This window comes from Procambarus clarkii, chromosome 42 (assembly GCF_040958095.1).
Source record: "Procambarus clarkii isolate CNS0578487 chromosome 42, FALCON_Pclarkii_2.0, whole genome shotgun sequence".
NCBI lineage: Eukaryota > Metazoa > Arthropoda > Malacostraca > Decapoda > Cambaridae > Procambarus > Procambarus clarkii.
In genome coordinates, this window is record NC_091191.1 from 18,249,511 (window position 1) to 18,271,228 (window position 21,718).

A 21,718-nucleotide genomic window follows, 5' to 3' on the forward strand; every position below is an offset into this window, starting at 1 on the left:
GTATTGGCCTCTGGGGATTGAGTCGATGAGCTTCATGCCCTCCTCTGGCGCAGGGGTTTCTGCTCCTTCGGTCCTGGTAGTCGGTTTGTTTGGTTGCAGCCTTCTTATTTTCTGGCGAAGAATGAGATGGTTGCTTTCTGGAGGAGTCCTTGGATTATTGATGCTTGGTTGGTCAGGCTGTGTATGTATGATGTGTTGTGCCCAGTTGCGGCTCTTCGCCGTTACCTGCGCACTTCGGCTTCTGTGGCCAGGGATGTACTTTGGGTTGATACGCTTTCCCTCGTTCCCTGTTCCAGGGCTTGTGTCTCCCAAGTTGGCCACAGGGTTATTAAGTCTAGCCAGCCTGCGGTCTATCATCGTGCCCATGACGTTAGGAATTTGCTGCATTGGCTGCCGTGTTTGGCAACATATCTTGGGCTGATATTCGGCTGCAGGGGAATTTTGAAGGTCAAACAGGGTCTGGCCGCCTGGTATTTGGTTAATGTTCCTGGGCCTGGGCGTTCTTGTGTTGGTTTGGGTCACAGGTTGCAGCCCATTGTCTCAAGTTTACGTTGAGAGCTCGGGTAAGTACCTCTTTTCCTTATCTTTGGTCATGTAGCTCTAGGGAGTCAAAGGGGCTCTGCACTGAAAACCATCATTGAATATAATGAAACACCATTTTCTGGGTGAGCCCTGGAAGCTCCCTGGCAACCCTCCTTCCCTCCAATATGCGGTTTTCGCGTGATTGATACTTCGCCTCCGAACTTATCTTCCAGCCTCCGAACAGCAGACTGTCTGCTGACACAATCTGCTGGTAGTGTGTGCGCTACTATGATGACTTGAATTTCATTACACACTCCCACCAGAACTGTTTGGTGGTTCATGATTGTGTAAGTAAATGTACAGTACATAGTTATATATAAAGTATGAATCTAATATAATAACACCAAAAATTGAAGGTTTATTGTTCTTTAGCAAATAATATAGTACATATCATAGTGACATGAATATATGTGCATACCTATGATCTACGGTACATATTCTGTGATACAAATAACATTATTTACTGCCCATTGTATCATTGCACTTGCAAAATGATGGTATATCATTAGAAATAGGAAGAAAATAATATGTATACAATGCTTGCAGTTAGAATTTCAAGCATAACATGCTGAGCCAGGCTGAGCTCTTGACCACATGCTATGAGTTTACCAAACCCATCAGAGCGGCTTAGAGGTTGCGACTGGTGATTTGTCGGTGCGAAGTTTCCTTAATTGGTGTTGCATTGTATAATAAAAAATGCCTGCTAGGCTGAATGCTAATTTGACATGTGTTTGTGTAAAAATATTTAATTTCATGTACAATACATGCAAAATTCTGTTTTAATTTTAAGCAGGTATTTGAGGCTGTCATGGCTTGGACGAAGCGAGACCTGGACCAGCGAAGTCACAGCTTGCCAGAGTTGTTAACAAAAGTACGCATGCCATTGCTAACCCCACAGTACCTGACAGACCGTGTTGCCACTGAAAACTTAATCAGATCATCTCATGAATGCAGGTAGGTGTTGATTTTTGTTACCATAACTAGTGCTATTTGTTTTACCTGATTATGGTTCTTGCCTGTCAATGACTATGGGAGAGTGAGATAGCTCTTTATGCCCCCGCCTCCTAGCCATTCTTATCTAGCATGCCAATTACCCCTCTCAACATTAAAGTTATCATCATATTTCTTTTTTAAATGTGGCTGGAATTGGCTTCAATAATCTCCTTTCATTACACTCCACTTGGCACCCATACAGGGAACAAGCACTTACATATCTGTGTTCGACTCAATTGCATGTCCACCTTCCACCGATGTCCCCTTGTCCTACCTCCTTTTAATATAAATAGGCTTCCTTTATTCACTTTATCTGTTCCCGTTAAGGTCTTGTATGTAGCTATCATATCCCCCTCTGCTGCTTCTCTTCTCCTAGGTTGTGAGGGCGAGTTCTCTTAACCTCTCCTCAGCTATGAGGAGAGGTTAAGAGAAGTTATGATGATGCCTATGATGATTAAGAGAAGCTGAGGAAGATACCTCCTCAGCTATAAGGCAAGCATTGACAGGTATCTCAATTCTGATGCTAATCGAGTTGCAAACCTTTGAACTTTGTCAAGTTTCTATGTATGTTTTACAAGGTGTGGGTTCTATGCTGAAGCTACATACTGTACAACCTCGATTCGACGTACTATATGGGACCAACCCCAGTGCGTTGGAGCGTTGGATTCATTGCAAGAGGTGACCTTCAGGAGGCGTTTGCGTCGGTGTCTTTTTTTTTCTTATACACAATAAAAATGCATTATCATATTACATACTGTACCTATATTTTACTACTCTACTAAAAAATACTGTAATTCATTTATTTACCTTATTGTTGGAGTTATGTCCATCTTGAAGTTTCGTGAAGTTGTGAATGCTCTACAGTAAATACGTACTGCAGTGCATTATGGCGTTAGCACTGTGTGATTAAAAGTAGTTCTGCTGTATGTTGAGTACTACAATACAGTTCATGAAAACTATTGTACACTAAAATTTCTGCAACTTTAATTTTAACACTATGTACACACTTAACACTTTCGCCCGCCCGGCTAAGGTTAAAAAAAAGCGGTATGTGCGCGCGGCGTTTTTGTCGCTTAAGCGTCAAAACAAAAATGTGTATACTCTTTTTACTCTCCTGGCCTTAGTTCTCGAGCTACGTATTTCATTTTGGTACCGTGTTCGCATTAAAATTATCTAGAAGAACATCAGTAAAAAAGGTCATGAAATGTATAGGGATACCAGCACCAAATAAAAACCTACGTAGATGACTCGCCGTGAGCGCCCAACAGCAACAAAATGTTTTTACTCTTGGGATTTTTATCACCTCCACACTTGTCCTACAGCGTTAATTTTGGTATCAATGGACTCACAATGACATACTTAATTATTTAGCCGGTATGAAACCTAATCCCTTACTTGATTTGTTTAATATGAGTTATAGAGAGGGAAAGTTACCAAGAAAATGGAAAGAGGCTGTCATCATTCCTATCCCTAAGTCAAACGGAGGCTACAGACCTGTCTCCTTAATATCCTGCTTTTGTAAAATGATGGAAAGGATTTTGTTAAATAGGCTACTCTACCTTGTAGGTAATAACATGTCCAGTAATCTCTTTGGTTTTATCAAAGGCAAAAGTACTGCGGATTGTCTCTTAAAGTGCTTGTCTAATGTGGATGACAATTGTAGAGTTTTTGTTGATCTACAAGGAGCGTTTGATAAAGCCAATGGGGAAGTAATCTTATACGAATTAGCCAATCTGGGAATAACAGGGAGATTGCTACACTGGATAAGGGATTATCTACAAGGCAGAAAAGGTCAGGTGTATTACCAGGGATACATGTCTGAGGAACGGATGTTTCAGTTAGGTACCCCACAAGGGGGAGCATTAAGTCCCACCTTATTCAATGTATTAATGAACAGATTAGCATCAGAGATGTATCCTCCAGGGGTCACGACGATCATATATGCTGATGACATTCTTATACAAGGCACTTCTGGGAACAAAATTCAAGATGCTCTTAACATACTTGGTACAACCTGTCACAAGTTAGGCTTAGTTATAAATGCAGATAAAACCAAATACGAGTATAGGAAACGAAGAAATATAACACTTACTCTAAATGGTGTGGAACTGAGCCGTGTACAGAAGTACAAGTATCTGGGCATGTATGTTGGATACACATGTGAGAGTAAAAATGCTGAAATAAATCATATCAGCACCTTATGTAAAGCCCGTCTGCATCCTCTAAAAGCACTGGCTTTTTCTGGTAAAGGTGTTGGGGTACCTATCTTGCGGATGTTATACATAAGCACTGTTCGATCCCTGATAGACTACGCAGCACCCGTATTGTCTTACACAGGCCAAGGCAGAATTCAAAAAATAGAGCTGATACAGAACGAGGCTATGAGGATTATTCTTGGATGTCAAAGAAATGCAATGATTGAAATAATGAGAATGGAATTAAATTTACAGAGTGTGTGTGATAGAGTCCGTGACATTAACACTAGAGTATCTATTCGTTTCATGCGGAGAAAAGGAGGGGATAAGCTGTTTGAGAGCGTTCAGACCTGCTTGAGTGACGTACACACTTCCAGGAAACTGAGGGAGACACGCTATACGAGAGGATTAGCTCATGACCTCAGGGAATACGACGTACTTGACTGCTGTAAACCCTCTCGACAGTGTAATATGTCTGCTCCCTGGATAGTACAGAAAATAGACGTCGAAATTGTACCCCTCAAGGTGAAAAAGATTCATCATGAACCGGGACAATTACGGTGTTTGTATGGAAGCATGATATCTCGGTTACCAAGAGGCAACAGTTTACATGTATATTGCGACGGGTCGGTGGCGGAAGATGGCAGGGCAGGGTGTGGTGTCCTAATAAGGGATTATACGGAGTTTGGGACTGTGGACAGGATAATTGAACTCCGGCTTAGTAATTATATATCATCCACACAAGCTGAACTGCAGGCCATTCTGGCGTGTTTGGAGGAAGTACGTCATGACGACAAAAATGTTTTTGTATTTGTCGATAGCCGAGGAGCACTGGAGTCCTTAAACAGTCGAAACCCAGTCTTCATGTCTATAGTGGAGGACTGTAAGAGAAGAATAACTGAGATACAGCTGAAAGGTTATAGTGTGAAATTCATGTGGATTCCGTCGCATGTTGGAATAGTGCTCAACGAGGTGGCGGATGACTTGGCCAAACGTGCCACATCAAAACCACAAGTTGACATTGAATGTGAATTCACAATGAGACAAATAAGAAGCAAAATCAGAAATATTCAGGCACAGGCGGGAGTGGAGAGGAGAGAGATAATGTATGAGAGAAGTCAAACCATGCAACACTACATGTATGTGAGTCAAAACACCCATTTCACTTATGGTAAAAGGAGAAATGCTTGGAGTGACTCTGTGTACATGCGGCTCAGGCTTGGGTACAAATATTACTGGGAATATGGGATAGATGTTCATGGTAATGACACGAAGTGTAAACTATGTGGTATGTTAAGGTCTCACACCCTTGCCCATTATATTCTTGATTGTCCGTTGATTAATGTATATAGAAACACTGAGATAAGGACTGTTCCTGAACAAATAGCCTGGATGTGTCACAACGGAAAGGTTGATGATATTCTTGAGAGATATAAGAATTTTGCACCAAGATTGTAATATTTTGTTGAATTATCTGCAGGTGTCTTGCAAATTGTCTATACAGTATACCTAGGTCATAAAAGTATTTGTGTGTACGTCTGATACCATACTACTTGTGAAGGAGGAAATGTATATGTTTACCTCTCAGAATGTTTGGTAATATGTTTATTGTTTGTGATGTGTGTCTATGTATATATTAACACGATGTACTGAATGGGGTGAGAATAGCTTGAGCTACCTCATCCCTTTGTGTGTATTTTACCTCAATACACTTATTTCAATTTCAATTTCAATTTCACAATGAAATTCCCTACACGGTGATATAAATATAAACGTAGAATAATGGTCGCGGCCCACCCGCAAGAGTGTGGAAAGTAGCGGAACTGTTACCCGGTATCGGTGACGCGACGTCACATGTGCGATACGGCGCTTTGAAAGTTTATACTTATTTCACTGTCCTGACATTATTATTCTATGTACGTCATTCATTTTTGTGCCAATGTGTTCGCAATAGAATGTTCTATGAGCCCGTAGGTAAAAAAGATCAACAAAGCGTAAGATAGAATAGTGCCAAATATAAAACAACGCTGGAACATATCAGTGAGTGTCAAACACACACGAAATGTTTTTACTGTTGTTATGTTTGTCAAGTTTATACTTGTTGCACACAGTTATTTTTGGTTGTACATTGATCGGAATAAAATTCCCTAAACAGACATATGCATATAATACATGATATGGGGGAAGCATTACCAGTATAAACAGCTAAAGTCACCCACCTGCAACCCGTTTGGGACACTCATGCAGACACACGCTACACCCAAAAAAAAATCTATGAAGGTTTGAGTCTACTTATGGCAGTTTATGTGATACAGTGTTCATTCTGGTATCAAAATACTCGTTTCAGTTTGTAGTTCATGCGATTTTCAGAATCAACTGAATCGCTGGAGGTTCAACATTTGAGTCAGAGTCAGAGTCATCTGACAAAACCGTCTCGTCAAATGGCAGTGTGCCAGACATCTCGGGTTCTGATTTGGTTGCTGCTTCAGCTTGAGGTGTTGAAGTGAACAAAGGCCGCCTCACACCAGATGGTCCGGGAGTTTGCATGGCGTCAGCATAGGCAGGACCTGTCATCATTTATGTCTGGAGTGTGCCGCAAGTGTTGAGATACTGTTGCTGTTTGAGGCCAATCTTCCGGGTCCCAGCGCAATAGGGTCCAAATTGCCACCTCGTGGAACTGTAGCAATGTTAGCTTTTCTTGATCAGTTGTGTTGTATTTGTACAAAACAAAGGCATTATGCAATGCCATTTGCAGGAAATAAACGTTATCTTTTTGGTCCACTTGTGAGTTTTCCTGGTAAAATGCTAATGCCATTTGATTGAAGTGGTCCACACCTTTCATGAACTTATTGTACCATGCAGCCTAGTGGTGAGAAAGAGAGCCTCATGGCGCGCAGTTTGAAACAAACCCAAAGTAAATCGGATTAAAATTGAATTTTATACAAATATTTTTTTGAGGACATCATTTAATGTCCACATTGCGGAAGCGGTTAGGCAAACAGGACTCCAGGTTATGTCCTGATCCGCATAAAGTGTTAATTTAACACTTTGGCTCGGTAACGACGCAGCATTGCGTCGTTATTTTACTCGGGGGTAGTCCGGTAACGACGCAGCATTGCATCGTTTCCGATGGCAAATTAGCGGCGGCTTCGGGAGGGGCGTGCCGCGGTTTTGGACATTATATGCATATACACCTGTAGGGAATTTCATTGCAAATACATTGATACCAAAATGAAAGACCTAGGACCAGAATTTAGGTAACAAAGTTGAAAAGAGTATACCCATTTTATTGCTCATTATTAGCACTCACTGCGGTAACGTACCGTCAGGTTCTCTGTTGGCTGTGGGTGGGACGCCGGGCTTTTGGACTTTATATCTACATGTACTCCTGTAGGGAATTCTGTTGCGAACACAATGACACAAAAATGAAAGATCTAGGACGAGAATTGAGATGTCCAAAGTGAAGAGAGTGTACACATTTTATTGCTCTTGCGTGCTCCCGGGTAACACGCTCTCACTTTCTCTCCTGGCTTTTGGGCTTTATATGCATTTAGTCCTGTAGAGAATTCTATTGCAAACACACTGATACCAAATTGAAAAACCTAGGACAAGAATTGAGATGACAAAGTTGAAGAGAGTATGCACATTTCGGTATGACCGCGCGCTCTATTGTAATGAGAGGCGCCTTGGGGTGGTGCAGCGCTCTCTTTCTGGTAACTTTCATCTTGTCGGCGGATGGAGCGCGCCGCTGTTTTTGACATTATATGCATATATTCCTGTTGGGAATTCTATTGCGAACACATTGATACCAAAATGAAAGACCTAGAACGAGAATTGAGGTGACCAAAGTGAAAGGAGTGTACACATTTTATCGGTCTTGCGCGCTTCCGGGTAACATGCTCTCACTTTCTCTGTTTGTTGTGGATGGTACGCTGGGCATTTGGACTTAATATGCCTTTAGTCCTATTGCGAACACAATGATACCAAATTGAAAAGCCTAGGACGAGAATTGAGGTAACAAAGTTGAAAAGATTATACACTTTTCAGAATTACTGCGCGCACCCGCGGAATGCCCAAACTCGCCATCAATGAGGCATAAACCAATTCATGCAAGAGGTACGTGAAAATGGGCCTCCTTAGCCTCTGCCAGGGGGACCTGAGAGGAAGGAAACTGACCCCAAAGGGCCCAAAGGCAATCTGAATCGAACCCTGAGGGAAGCCGCATTCATGAAGGGAGGGGGATATGAAAACCCCTCCCTCTGAAACCAAAGACCCTCCATGGAAGGCACCAGGAACTACACAGTCAAAAGGGATCCAAGGGGCCCCAACTCTGACTCCCCCTTGCCATGGAAGCCACGGCAGAGGGCTCCAGGACAGAGCCATCGTCCATGCCTACTGCCCGGGTTATATAAGTAAAGTCCAAGAAAGAGGCTACAAAGGAAGAATGGGCTGGCTGAAAAGAAGATCCAGAAACCATGGTGGGACAAGTAAGCTCAACTACCTCTACGCCCGAATTGGAAAGGGCAACCCCACGGAGCTGACCAAATCACGTTCCGAGCTAAACCCTACCCTGACTCTGTAACCCTCAAATACTTTGGGGACCGGAATCAAGGGAAGAGGATCAGAGGAAGAGTGACTTATGCCCAAAGGGGAAGGAAAAGGAGGCATGGATGGAACCAAGGGTGAATTAACCAACACCTCCAATTCCAAGTCCCTCAATCAGGGCAGCTTCAAAGCATCCAACCAGACACACAACCTAAACTGCTGTAATATAGAAAATCAAAGATGCAGAGCGGTTGCTGCCTGATAAACCCTAACCTCATCAGTAGGGTCATAAAAGAGAACAACATGATAGGAATAAACCTCACATGACTCAGGGTCGAAGGTGTCACCAACCCAACAGCAGCATGGAACAGGCAGAAGGAATGATTGTCACCACATGGCACAGACGATGTGTGAGCCTCAAACTTGCATGAAGTGAGGGCAGGTACTGTGGGACTATCAGTGGGACCACTGAACCCACAGGGATTTCCAGGGTCTGAGGGGAAAACCAAGCAGGACACCCAGGCACTGAGATGCTGCACTTGTCCTATACAATAAGTGTATTCCTGACACAGATACAAGTAAGCCAACACAGCTTGTTTCCTGTAGCTGTGAAGGCCAACCTCGGAGCATTGTAATTGCAGCTCGCGAGTAACCAGTGCACTCCTTTGCCAGCCAAAATCACTCCAGGCCCAAGAAAAAATAGACAGTCAAAGTCAAATGGCTCATTGTGGGTGAGGCCACCACGAGAAAAGAGGACCTCTAAGGGAGTGATACCTGAACACTCCAATGAAGCTAACCCTGGCAGCTCAAGGGATTGCACTACTAAGGAGAGCACAGGTAAGAGAACCTCGAGCACATGCAGCTCCAAGCAGTCTTAACTCCTGGCGCTCACTACACTGTAGTTTACAGGAATTGCTACAAAGGCAAAAATCACCATTTAGCCAAAAGCAAAACACTGGAGCCAGAGCAATAGGGAGGCTACCCGGCACATGCTACAGAGCACCACTTGGTTTCCGAACCCCTTGGGGACGAGACCCGTCGGTTAACATGTAAGTTCGTAAATGAGAAATAAAGGGAAAAATAAACTAGAAATGTAAAAAAAAATTATGAAAAATTTATGGACAAAACTCTATGGGAAAAAATCGACAGGTTCATAGCGTAAATGCGACCGTATTTTGTTTGTACTCACCAATAAGTGAAGTCCTGATCCGCTTTATAAAAGTCCTTAATTGTTCCTAGCTGATTATTAAGACGTCTGGCAAACATCCTCTGGATATTTCCTGCCAACCTGCAGTAACATCCTGCCAGCCAGTCTGCCAGCCAGTCTGCCAGCCAGCCTGCCAGCCAGCCTGCCAGCTAGCCTGCCTGTCTGCCTGCCTGCCAGCTAGCCAGCCTGCCTGCCTGCCATCCAGCTTGCCTGTCTCCCTCTCTGCCTGCCATCCAGCCTGCCTCCCTCTGCCTGCCATATCCAGTCTGCCTCCCTCTCTGCCTGCCATCCTGCCTATCTCTCTGGCTGCCATCCAGCCTGCCTCCCTGCCTGCCATCCAGCCTGCCTCTCTGCTTGTCAGCCAGCCTGCCAGCCTGCCTCCCTGCCTGCCTGCCTGCCTGCCAGCCTGCCTGCTATCCTGCCTGCCAGCCTGCCAGCCTGCCAGCCAGCCAGCCAGCCAGCCTGCCAGCCTGCCTCCCTGCCTCCCTGCCTGCCAGCCTGCCAGCCTGCCAGCCTGCCTGCCTGCCTGCCTGCCTGCCTGCCTGCCTGCCTGCCTGCCTGCCTGCCTGCCTGCCAGCCTGCCTGCCTGCCTGCCTGCCTGCCTGCCTGCCTGCCTGCCTGCCAGCCAGCCAGCCAGCCTGCCTGCCAGCCTGCCAGCCTGCCAGCCTGCCAGCCTGCCTGCCAGCCTGCCTGCCAGCCTGCCTGCCAGCCTGCCAGCCTGCCTGCCAGCCTGCCAGCCTGCCTGCCTGCCTGCCTTCCTTCCTGCCTGCCTTCCTTCCTTCCTGCCTGCCTTCCTTCCTTCCTGCCTTCCTTCCTTCCTTCCTTCCTTCCTTCCTTCCTTCCTTCCTTCCTTCCTTCCTTCCTTCCTTCCTGCCTTCCTGCCTTCCTGCCTTCCTGCCTTCCTTCCTGCCTTCCTTCCTGCCTTCCTTCCTGCCTTCCTTCCTGCCTTCCTTCCTGCCTTCCTTCCTGCCTTCCTTCCTTCCTTCCTTCCTTCCTTCCTTCCTTCCTTCCTTCCTTCCTTCCTTCCTTCCCCTCCCTAATTCTCACTACTTCCCTCCCTTCCTGCCTACCTCCTAGCATCTCTCCCTACCTCCACCTCCGTCCTAGCATCTCTCCCTCCCTTTCTGACAAATTCTCCCCCTCTCTCACTGATTCTCCCCTCTCTCTCATACTGCCTCCCACCTAAGCTCTCCCATCCATCCACCCACCAGTCATCCATCACTGACGCAATGCGTGCATTTGGAGCCAACATGGTGTACAGATGTTTCTTGATTGTGCAGATAAGTAAAACAAAAGCACAGAATGAACATTCCTGCCTTACGACAATTCAAAATAATAGGAATAATAGGCTGTGAATCTGTGAATCACAGTGGGCAAACTGGACCATCTCCCACCCACCACCACAGGCTGGCGTGACACTTGGCGGACCCCTTCCTACCCGAACTTTGTTCGGGTAGCATGACTCCCCAACTCCAATCGGGAAACTGGAAGTTTCGGATAACTAAAGTTCGGAAACCAAGTGGTGCTCTGTACCATCAGAATAGAACTGAGGGGAGCAGCCAGCTGACCTCAGGCTGTCTCCCTCCTTCCCCTAAATGAGGGGAGGAGGTGGGGTGAACAAGTTTGTGTTAGTTTCATTTAATTTTGATAGTTTGTTAACATTGTTGAGGTAGTTCTTTAGGTGGTTCTCTAGACTGCAGTCTGTTAAAGCCAGCAGGGGTTTGTTTTGTTTTGCTGACTTTCTGGGTGCCTTTACGTGTGGTGGCACAAATGTCACTACTCCCTTCACCTCTGAGGGGGCCAGGTTCTGACACTGGCCTTTAGTAGGCCAATAGAATTCTGTGACTGATGGGACCCATTAGTATGGCACACTATCAGAGAGTGTAATTTCAGGTAGCCACAAGGGGCTACCCTCAGAAAACTTGCTTTACTACTTCCATCTGTGTTCACATTGTCATCCATGACATTAAATTGGAATAACCATTCCTAATTTGTTTTAGTGAATTCCTTAATGTTTAATGTAAGTGCTCCATTACTTCTCTGGAGATTACTCATTGTCATCCATTCTGACTTTGTAATCTAAACTTGCTGAATATAATTATTCTTTCTGGTACAAAATATGTAATACAGCACTATATACAAACATGCCAATTCGCATGGTGTAATGTTTACCTAATTTACAGTATGTAGCCAAGTTGATAGCGAGGGGCAACACATCTCGTAACAAGAGGCAAATGTTATGTTTATAAATTCTTTGTTTCTTTCACAGAGATTTGTTAGACGAGGCGAAAGATTATCACCTAATGCCAGAAAGACGGCCACTGCTCCAAAGCTTTCGAACAAGACCACGGTGTTGTAATGACATAGTTGGTCTTATATATGCTGTTGGTGGCCTTACAAAATCAGGTAAGAATATTGATGATGTGCCGATGACAAATACATTTGATAAGAAAAATCCAGGCTCTTTCAAATAAAATTAGAGATTGAATATAATTTTAACAAAACAGATTGGAGAAATTGAAGGTTGGTGCCAAGAAGTTAAGATCAAGATTTCTCTTAAATGGACCAGAAACTGCAAGGGGTGAATCCAAGACAAGACTCATTTTTGAGAAATGATAATTATTCTACAATTTTATAATCAACATCATCATTTGAAATTTACATTCTTCTCATTTGTTTTGTTAGTCTTAATAAACCTTTGAATATTTAGCTTTGACATATGTGCATGCTGATACCTTCATTTCCAAAGCATCTTGTAATCTTGTAGTTTTGCTTGCTTACTAACTCATTTTGTCATTGGTTATTAATATTGCTTTGTCACTTCTGGATGGTTTTCTGTAGAAGGTGTGTTGTACAGAAACACTAAGATGAGAGTAGACTTTAATGGAGGTGTTGTTTTGCTGATAGTGGCTTCATTAGAGCTAACAAAGAGACACAGGGCTAGTACACGCATTTGATTAAAATCCTTACAGGCAAAATGTTCTCTCCAATAAAGTCTACTTTGTTTGATGTTTGTCTACAGAGTTGTCAACACTTTGTGCACTGTCATTTACCAAATTTTGTTATCTTTTCCGTATCTTGTGGGTAATGATGTATCATGATTATGTATCGCAGATACAGTAACTTTTGTTCTATGCCATTATATATTGTACCCAAAGGCTTGTGTAGATATTATACTTCCTCACACCTCTGGACCTTTTCATATTGATAAATTGTGAACAATTCCTTCAAAAATGTAATCAATGGAGATTAAGTTTTCTGCATGTTGTGTACTCTTGTTTAAAAATATATTTATTATCTTCTCAATTGTTTATTGCATCAATACATGAAGGCATAGGATTTACTTTCTATTTTTTTAGAACTGATATCCATTCCAGTTATTTGCAAGCAGCACAGTCTTGGAATATGTATTTGCATTTTATCAATTATGAATAATCATTTAGTATGCACCTGTATAAAGTTAGCTTTTATTAAGGATTTTTTTCTGTTGATAGCTCACTATTTCACTTATATTTTTACATTAATGTTTGTTAGGGGCATTTAAGTATTCTGTATCTGCTTTACTCCTCTGGTAGTTATGGTAAGTTAGAGGTAGAGAAAGTCTCATGAAGAATGATTTCACTTTAAACTTTATGATAAATAAAAATTATATAAATACAACTGAAAAAAATTTACTCATTTGTATCCTCAACTCGTGTTGGATATAACAGTAAATTATAATTTTTTTTGCCAGCCTGTTCTCATAATTTAATAGGTGTCTAATTTGAAGTTCTTTTCTGGGGGGAGCCCCTATGGCTCCCTGGAGCTATCCAGACTGATATGGATATTATTTGACTTTGGCATCAGTCAGTGTGACTGGAGTTCATAGGCCTACCAGGGACTATGAACCTGGTAGGCCTATGGGCCAAGAACCATAGGCCAAGCCAGAACCTTGCCCCCCCTCAGAGAGGCACAAGGAGCAATGGTCTATAGAAATGCATTTGTGATTTGGAGCATTCTATGTCTGCCTTCAACCGGGCCAGGCACCCAGAAAGGTAAGTACTCCAAAACAAACCCCTATTCTGGTTAAAACTACTACTGAAAGCTAAATGAGAGGACAGAACTCGACAGAGCGAGGTACTACACAGCTAGTTTTCACCTATCATAGTGGCCAGCTCTGTTCTGCCTGGGTACATTGTCCTCTTGCAGTTTTTATTTTGTTGTGCCTGGTGGGGGGGTCTGCCTTTGTTGGAACCCCTGGCTATATTTTGGGTATATTGTTGTACTTTCTGTGTTTTGGTGGTATCCTCCTGTTAGGTCCTCGTAAGTGGACACGTCCTGGGGGTTCAGTTTTTTAGCGTTTTGTTTGGTAGTCGTAACACCCCGGTTTACAGTAACGTGCCTGGGCTTCCCGTAGAGTTACAGATCTAAGGGGTCCTGGGAAACCCCGGAGGGCGCTAGGGTCTGATGGATGCAACCACTGGGTCTCCTCTGGCTTTGTGCAAATTTGTGGGTTGCTCTGTCCCTTTGTCTCAGGGGTGACTCTCATCGGTTTTGCCTCTGTCATGCTGCCTGTTGGGTCGGTGACACCTTCGACCCGGAGTGCTGAAAGTTTTGTTGCTTGCTTGTGACTCGGTTCACCCAGTCCACTCACGTCGTCCTTTGGGTGCAGGCAGCTCAGGTGTTGCACCGTATGTTTAGGTTGTTGCAATGCGCTAGGTTAATTGCTAACCCGGAAGCTCCGAGGCTGGCCCAATATGGTTATTGGGCCCCGGACTTGGGGGTGTTGGTCGCTTCGGCCTTGGTTCTGTCTGCACTCCCCTTGTCCTCCTGCTGTGGTTCATCCTGGTCCTTCTTTCCCCCCCCCCCCCCATGCTTCCGGCTCCGAAGTGTCTGAGGGCTTCAGAGTCGGGGCAGGGTTTAGCTGGTTTTGAGACTCAGGCAGTCTCGGGGGTTGCCCCTTCCGGGGTGGCAGTGGAGGCATTCGAGTCGGTTCCTCCGGCATTGGCTTCAGGGTCTGGCCAGTGGGGCTCCCTCTCTTTCTGCCTTTTCGGCTGCCCCGGCTTTTTCTTTTGAGGCCGGGGCTTTGGAGGACGACTTGGCCCCAGGTCCTGGTGTGGAGGTTCTCGGGGGTGGGAAAGGTGACGATTCGGGGGCCTTGAGTCCCGTTGCACCCCGCCTGGGGTTTTTCTACCCTCTGAGCGAGGCTTATTGTTACAAGGAGTGGGGTTTTCTTTCTCCCCCCCATCCCTTCCGTGTACAAGTTGGATTTTGCGTCCTCCCCTTCCCCGGGTTCGGTTCAGTGTCCCTATGGGACCGTCGGTTCCGTCTTTCCGGAGGTTTTCGGCTTCACACATCCCACCTGAGGTGTAGGAGGCCATTGCGGCTTACCGCTTGTGCGACCCGGATTATGCCTCTATTATGGATCCGTCTTCTTTCAGATTTGGGTCTTCGTCTTCCTACTGGGTTTGGTATGAGGTTCCAGAGTCGTCCTGGCTTGCGGACTGCCCGGTGTTTTCTTTGGATGCTTGGCATGCTTTCTGTCGTACCCGCATGCTTAAGTGGTGCGAGGCGCTGACGGTGGTCTGTGTTTTCCTTGGGGTGAATTTGGGCACCCCAATGTGTGTTTGTTCGCCCCAGTCCTTCAGTGGGATGTTCGCATGGTACAGCTGCCCATGCAGGTTCCCTCGGCCCTGGTTGTGAGGACTTGTGCGCTCGTGGCCTGTTGGCTTCGGTTTTGCGCTTCTTTTTTCTCCTGGGGCTGACTTCGGATTGGCTTCAGGAGGATGTGGAAATGCTTGGGGCTGTTCCTGGGTCTGGTGCTTTGGTCTCGGCGGCATGTGCATCGTCTGCACTGTTGAATCTGTATGCACCGATTCTGCGGGATGCTGTGTCCCTGTTTTTCGCTTCGTGTCTCGCGTGTCGGCAGGTGGTGCTGGCTTCCTCTGTGGAATCCGCTAGGGCTCTGGCTCTTAGGATTTCATCGCCTTTTTGTCCTTTGCTGTTTGCAGAGTCTGCTGTTGAGCAGTTTCTGTAGACAACTTCGTATAGTTGTCGTCCGACGTCGGACTTGTTTGTTCTCTTGGGTCCCCTGGGGGTTCCTTCTTGGAGAGATCGTGCCAGGGCTCGCTATTCCATTCATCGTGGTAGGGCACTGGTGCTGGTTTTGGAGCCAATGCCGCCTTCGGATCCGTTTTTGTCTGGTTGGTGAGGTGTTCGTTCTGTGCGAAGGGCGGGTTCTCGTAAGGGGCGTCTGCCCTTTTACAGTTCATCCCTTTGACAGGGCGATGGGGGAGAGGCTTTCTCTGTTCGCTCATGCCTGGTCTCACAATTTTCGGCCTTTTGGGTCATTTCCGTCAGCCTGCGGTGGCGTTGGGTGGCCTCGACTCTTTCATTGGGTTTGGGGCTGACAGGGCAGGCCTCTTCTCCTGTGCTGTCAGGTAATCTCGGAGTAGGTGCACTTGGGCGTGGTTGAAATGACGACGTCTCTCAGGTGAGTCTTCCACCGGTTTCCAGTCCCGAAAAGGGACTGTGTAGACCTACGGTTCATTTTGGACTTGTTCTGCCTGAACCCCTGGGTCTCTTGCCCCTCCTTTCAGATGACTACTCTGTCCTAGGTCCGTCTTCTTTTGGAGCCGGATGTTTAGATGGTGTCTCGGGACCTCAAGGACGCACATTGGCATGTCCCGATTCATCTGAGGTTCAGGGACTGCTCGGGTTTGTTGTGGAGCTTCAGAGTTACCACTTTCGTTGTCTTCTGTTCGGATTGAACTTGGCACTTCGCTTGTTCACATGGTTTACCCAGTTCGTGGTAGCCTGTCTGCATCTTTTAGGTGTTCGGGTATTGCCTATCTTGTCTACTGGCTGGTCTGGGCTCCCAGTCAGTCCTCATGTCTGCTTGCCAGGAATTTGGTTCTTTTGCAGCTCGGGTTCTTGGTGAACTGGAGGAAGTCCCATCTGGTCCCCTCCCTGGTTCATACTTGGCTGGGTCTTGTGTAGGACTCTCAAACTGCTTCCTTGTCTCTCCCTCCAGCATTTCTCATTCAGCTGCAGTCCTGCCTTTGCTTGTTTCTGAAGGGCTCCCAGGTCACCTGTCGATTGCTCGAGGGTTTGTGCAGGAGCCTGAACTTTGCGATGATGGTCTACCCACCAGGTCGGGTTTGGCTTTGTCGGGTGTTCTGGTTCTTCCTCTGGGGACACCCATTCTGTCTCTCTCGCTATCGCTGGGTTTGGCCCCCTGGGGCCTTGTGACGGCAGCTGCGTCACTGGCTTCCTTTTCGGGCTTTTCACGGTTCAGTGCCTTGGCACCTACCTGAGCCTTCACTCAATGTGTTCATGGACATGTTGTCTCTTGGTCGGGGCTTTGTGACCAGTGCTAACCAGGCTGGTCAGGGGCAGTGGGGTCCGTCCTTCCGTTGGCTCTTCCGGGGTTTGACTCTCCTGGCCATTCACGTCTGGGGGATTCCAACGTCCTGGTTGATGGCCTGTTCCGGTTCATGTCCCTGTCCAGGGAATGGACAGTCGAAGCCGACTCATTCTGTTGACTCTGCTAGACGTTCGGGCACCCGGAGGTGGACCTCTTCGCGTTGGCGTGGTTGAGGCGTCTTCCAGTATATGTGGCGCCCTTATCCGACTGTGAGGCTGTCGGGGTCGATGCCTTCATTCAGGACTGGTTGAGGTGGGTGTTCCTGTACCTCTTCCTCCCGGTTCAGCTGTTGCTCCAAGTCATAACTTGCGTGGAGACTTACCAAGGGAGAGTAGTCCTCTTGACCCCATGGTGGCCAGCCCAGCCTTGGTTTCAGGCGCTGCTTGCTTGGTGTTCAAACGAGGAGGATTTCCCGCAGCCCAGCCTCTTTCAGCAGATCGGTCCGGTCCATTAGGAGACTGGTTCGATCTTATCCTCGAGTCTACATGTCTGGTCTTTTTGACTCGAGTCTATCACCATCTGAATGGTGATGAGATGGCTTCATTGATGGCGTCACACCGGTGGTCTTCGTCTTGGCGGCATTATGAAGTTTCCTGCCAGTCCTTCCATTTCTTTTTGTCTCCTCATCAGTATACTACTCTTTCTGTTAGGGGTCGTTTTGTCCTTTCTCTTGTGGTTGTTTCAGGACAGTCATCTTATGCTGAATACCGTCACCTCGTATCGTATGGTGTTGGCGATGCCACTGCAGCTTGCTTTCGGTATTGATGTTACTTCTGCACCATTTCGCAAGCTGTCTCGGGCGTTGTTTAACCTCAGGCCTGCTCATGCACCGCCTTAGTCGTCTTGGTCTTTTGACAGGGTGCTCTCTTATCTCTCTTCTCCTTGGTTTGTAGTGACCCCTTTGGTCCAGGATTGTTTCTCCAAGAAACTCTTCCTGTTGGCATTGACCTCTTGGGGGTCAGGTTGGGGAGTTTTATGCTCTCCTCTGGCGCAGGGGTTTCTGCTCTTTTGGTTCTGGTGATAGGTTTGTTCGTTTGCAGCCATCTCCTTCTTTTCTGGCAAAGAATGAGTCGGCTGCTTTCTGGAGGGGTACTTGAGTTGTTGATGTTTGGCTGGTTAGGCCGGGGATGCATCATGTGTTTTGTCCGGTTGTGCCTCTCCACCATTATTTTTGCACCATGGCTTCTGTGTTCGGGGGACACGCTTTGGGTTGACCTAGTTTCCCTTCTCTGTTCCAGGGTTCGGGTCTCTCAGGTTGTCTGCAGGGTTCGTCTGATGTTCATAAGTTTGCTGCACTGGCTGCTGTTTTCGGTAACATGTTTTGGGCTGACATTCGGGCACAGGGTTTTTGGGGTTGAACATGGTCCTTGCTGCCTGCTACCTAGTCAGTGTTCCTGGGCCTTATCAGGTCTGTAGCGCTTTGTGTCGGCAGTTGCAGCCAGTTGTCTCGACTTCGCTTTGAGGAGCGAGGCCTCCTGCCTCCCCGGTAAGTCTCTCTTTTTTCGTCTTTTGGTAAGTAGCTCCGGGGAGCCATAGGGGTTCGTACCAGAAAACCAGCGTTGAATGTAATGAAAGACCTGGAGGCTCCCTGGCAACCCCCCCTCTCGGCGTTTTTTTGCATGTTTTTGGTATCCAGCCTCGAACTGGGGTGTGGAAAGTCGGCTTGAAGGGTCTGGGACTCCCTCTTTCCCTTCCTGTGGAGGGGGAGCTGCACAGACAAGCGGCGCAGCTCGTATGACATCATGCTAGTTTGCTCGTTTTTTTTTGGGGAGTTCTGGCCACTCGTTTAGCTTCCAGTAGTAGTTATAACCAGAATAGGGGTTTGTTATGGGGTGTTTGCCTTTCTGGGTGCCTGGCCTAGTCGAAGGCAGACTTAGAATGCTCCAAATCACATGTACATTTCTATAGAACATTGCTTCTCGTGCCTCTCTGAGCCAGGTTCTGGCTCGTGGTCCCCGGTAGGCCTATAAACTCCATTCACACTGACTATTGCCGAAGTCAAATAATAATCATATCAGCCTGGATAGCTCCGGAAAGCCTCCGAGTCTCACCGAGAAAATGGCTTTTCATTACATTCAACGTTGGTTTTTTTTTACTACAAGCATACAAAAATAGACTATTCCACCTAACGTTTCAATTCATTGCTCATTAATCTGAAGAATCCTCCAAATTGAGGCACTGTAATTCTAATTAAACAGCTTTGGATGCTGCTGCTAATTGCTTCCAAATTAAGGTTCATTAATTGTGAGGACAGGTTGATTTTTTGCACCTAGAAAACTTCATAGTTATTTATTTGACATAATAAATTTTCTTATCATTCAACTCTCTCTCATATAATGCATGGTTACACTAGTATGCACAGTTTAATAATCTTTCATTGGCTCATACATGTATTGTGTAGTCTGCTGTTTCCTTCCTTTTTTCATTAGTACCATGTAATTCATTTGTTTACCTTCAACACACCATAACATTTCCGCTTTTATCTGTTATTTATGCAATTTTTCGATTACTTTTATCTTGCATTTCTCTTCTGTGAGGGCTCCCTCAGTAACTCTAAGCTATTTGCTGCTTTAATTATGCTTGTGGGAGATAAACAAGACCTCTGAGACTCACCCTTCCCTATAAAAAGTCTGGACCAGAATTTGACTCATTTTATTAGGATAGTGGAGCTTGATGATGAAAGCTCTATACAAAGCCAGAGAGATTAGTATGAATCTGAAGGGTGGAAAGAATCGAACACCCAACAGCTGGATGATGTTGGCATTAACATTAAGAAACACTTAATTGCATCTAGGAAAAACTGCTCACCAGCAGTAATAGGCAAGATGCAGATGGGGAAGTCATAAAGGCCCACCTAACAACAGAAGCCCACAGAACCAACCCCCCCAAAAATTAACGATTAAACGAATTTAATCTGTTTAACGAATTAAAATATGTTAAAAAAAATTTATAATAATAAATTCGATTAACGAATTTAATCCGTTTCGACACCTAGCTCGTCATGTGAAATGCCCGTCTTTCGAAACTAATTCCCCATTTAAAATGATGGAAATAAATTTAATCTGTTCCACCACCGAAAACCATCAATATGATATTCAATTTTTCAAATAATGGAGCAGCCTACCTGACATACACTGAACAAACCTTTATGAATTTTTTCAAATTTGTTCAAATTTTTTTTAAGGGAAGCCTTTACTGCTCCCTGGAGCTATCCAGGCTGAATGAATATGTATAACTTTCTGGCATCAGCCAAGGTGCTTGGAGTTCTTGCCTACCGGGGACCACGAGCCAGAACCTGGCCCCCTTAGAGAGGCACGAGGAGCAATGGCCTATAGAAACCCCCATGTGGTTGGAAGCATTGTATGTCTGCCATCGACCAGGACAGGCACCCAGAAAGGTAGGCGCCCCAAAACAAATCCCTATTCTGGTGAAAAGATTGCTACCGAAAGCCAAATGAGTGGACAGAACTCGCCAAACAAAATTAGCAAACTAGTATGATGTCATCACGTCGCCGTGCCACCGTCTGCGCACCCCGCCCCTGAGAGGGGGAAGTGAGAGCCCCAGACCCTCTGTGCCGGCTATCCAACTGGCAGTTCTTGGTTGATGAGTTTACTGGCCAGTCGGGTGCCTGTGGCTCCACTTTTGTTTCAGTTCTGTCCCTTGTGGTGTGGGCTGTCTCTACAGGTGGTGTGTGAGCCAGGAGTGATATTCCACGGTACTCGGGCTGCATGTGCCTAGGGTTTCCTTCCCTAGGTGCCCTGTGAGTACTACCCTTGGGGGCTTGGGGCCTCCTTCCACAAGTCACCTTGGGATCTACCTCCGCTGTGTCTTTTACTACTCAGTACTGAGCCGCCCTTGGGGTCAGCTGGGGTTTTTGCTCTAGTTTGTGTCTAGGTAGTAGGTTGTTATCATCACTGGTAGGAGCGTGGGGTACTGTACAGCTAATCTTCTACACTTATAGCGGCTGGCTCTGTTCCGCCTGAGAACGTTGTCCTCTTGCAGGGTTTTTCTTTTGTTTTTGTTTTCTGTCTGGTGGGTGGGTCTCCCTGTTCTTCTCTTTGCATGGTGGAGTCTCCCGCTTGGCCCCCATGAGTGTACACATCCCGGGGTTCAGCTTTTATCAGTTTGTTCGGTAGACTTGGGTGTCGGTTTGCACTACCCTGCCTGGGCTTCCCTTAGCGTGTACACAAGGCTAAGGGCCCTGGAAATCCCCACAGGGGCTCTGTAATTACCTAAGTGTAAATACAGGATGAGAGCTACGCTCGTGGTGTCCCGTCTTCCCAGCACTCTTTGTCATATAACACTTTGAAACTACTGACGGACTTGGCTTCCACCACCTTCTCACCTAACTTGTTCCAACAGTCTACCACTCTGTTTGCAAAAGTGAATTTTCTTATATTTCTTCGGCATCTGTGTTTAGCTAGTTTAAATCTATGACCGCTTGTTCTTAAAGTTCCAGGTCTCAGGAAATCTTCCCTATCGATTTTATCAATTCCTGTTACTATTTTATATGTAGTGATCATATCACCTCTTTTTCTTCTGTCTTCTAGTTTTGGCATATTTAATGCCTCTAACCTCTCCTCGTAGCTCTTGCCCTTCAGTTCTGGGAGCCACTTAGTAGCATGTCTTTGTACCTTTTCCAGTTTGTTGATGTGCTTCTTAAGATATGGGTACCACACAACCGCTGCATATTCTAGCTTTGGCCTAGCAAAAGTCGTGAACAATTTCTTTAGTATATCGCCATCCATGTATTTAAAAGCAATTCTGAAGTTAGAAAGCGTGGCATAGGCT

The 21,718-nt window shown here is 45.9% G+C and overlaps 1 protein-coding gene across 1 annotated transcript in view; it reads left to right on the plus strand.

The window, feature by feature from the left end:
• KLHL18 (Kelch like family member 18) overlaps positions 1–21,718 on the plus strand; it is a 347,445-nt gene that overhangs the window by 109,951 nt on the left and 215,776 nt on the right. The window contains exons 5-6 of the mRNA XM_069339925.1: positions 1,376–1,536; positions 11,792–11,928. Of these exons, the coding sequence (XP_069196026.1) occupies positions 1,376–1,536; positions 11,792–11,928 (298 nt within the window). The remainder of the gene's footprint in view (positions 1–1,375; positions 1,537–11,791; positions 11,929–21,718) is intronic.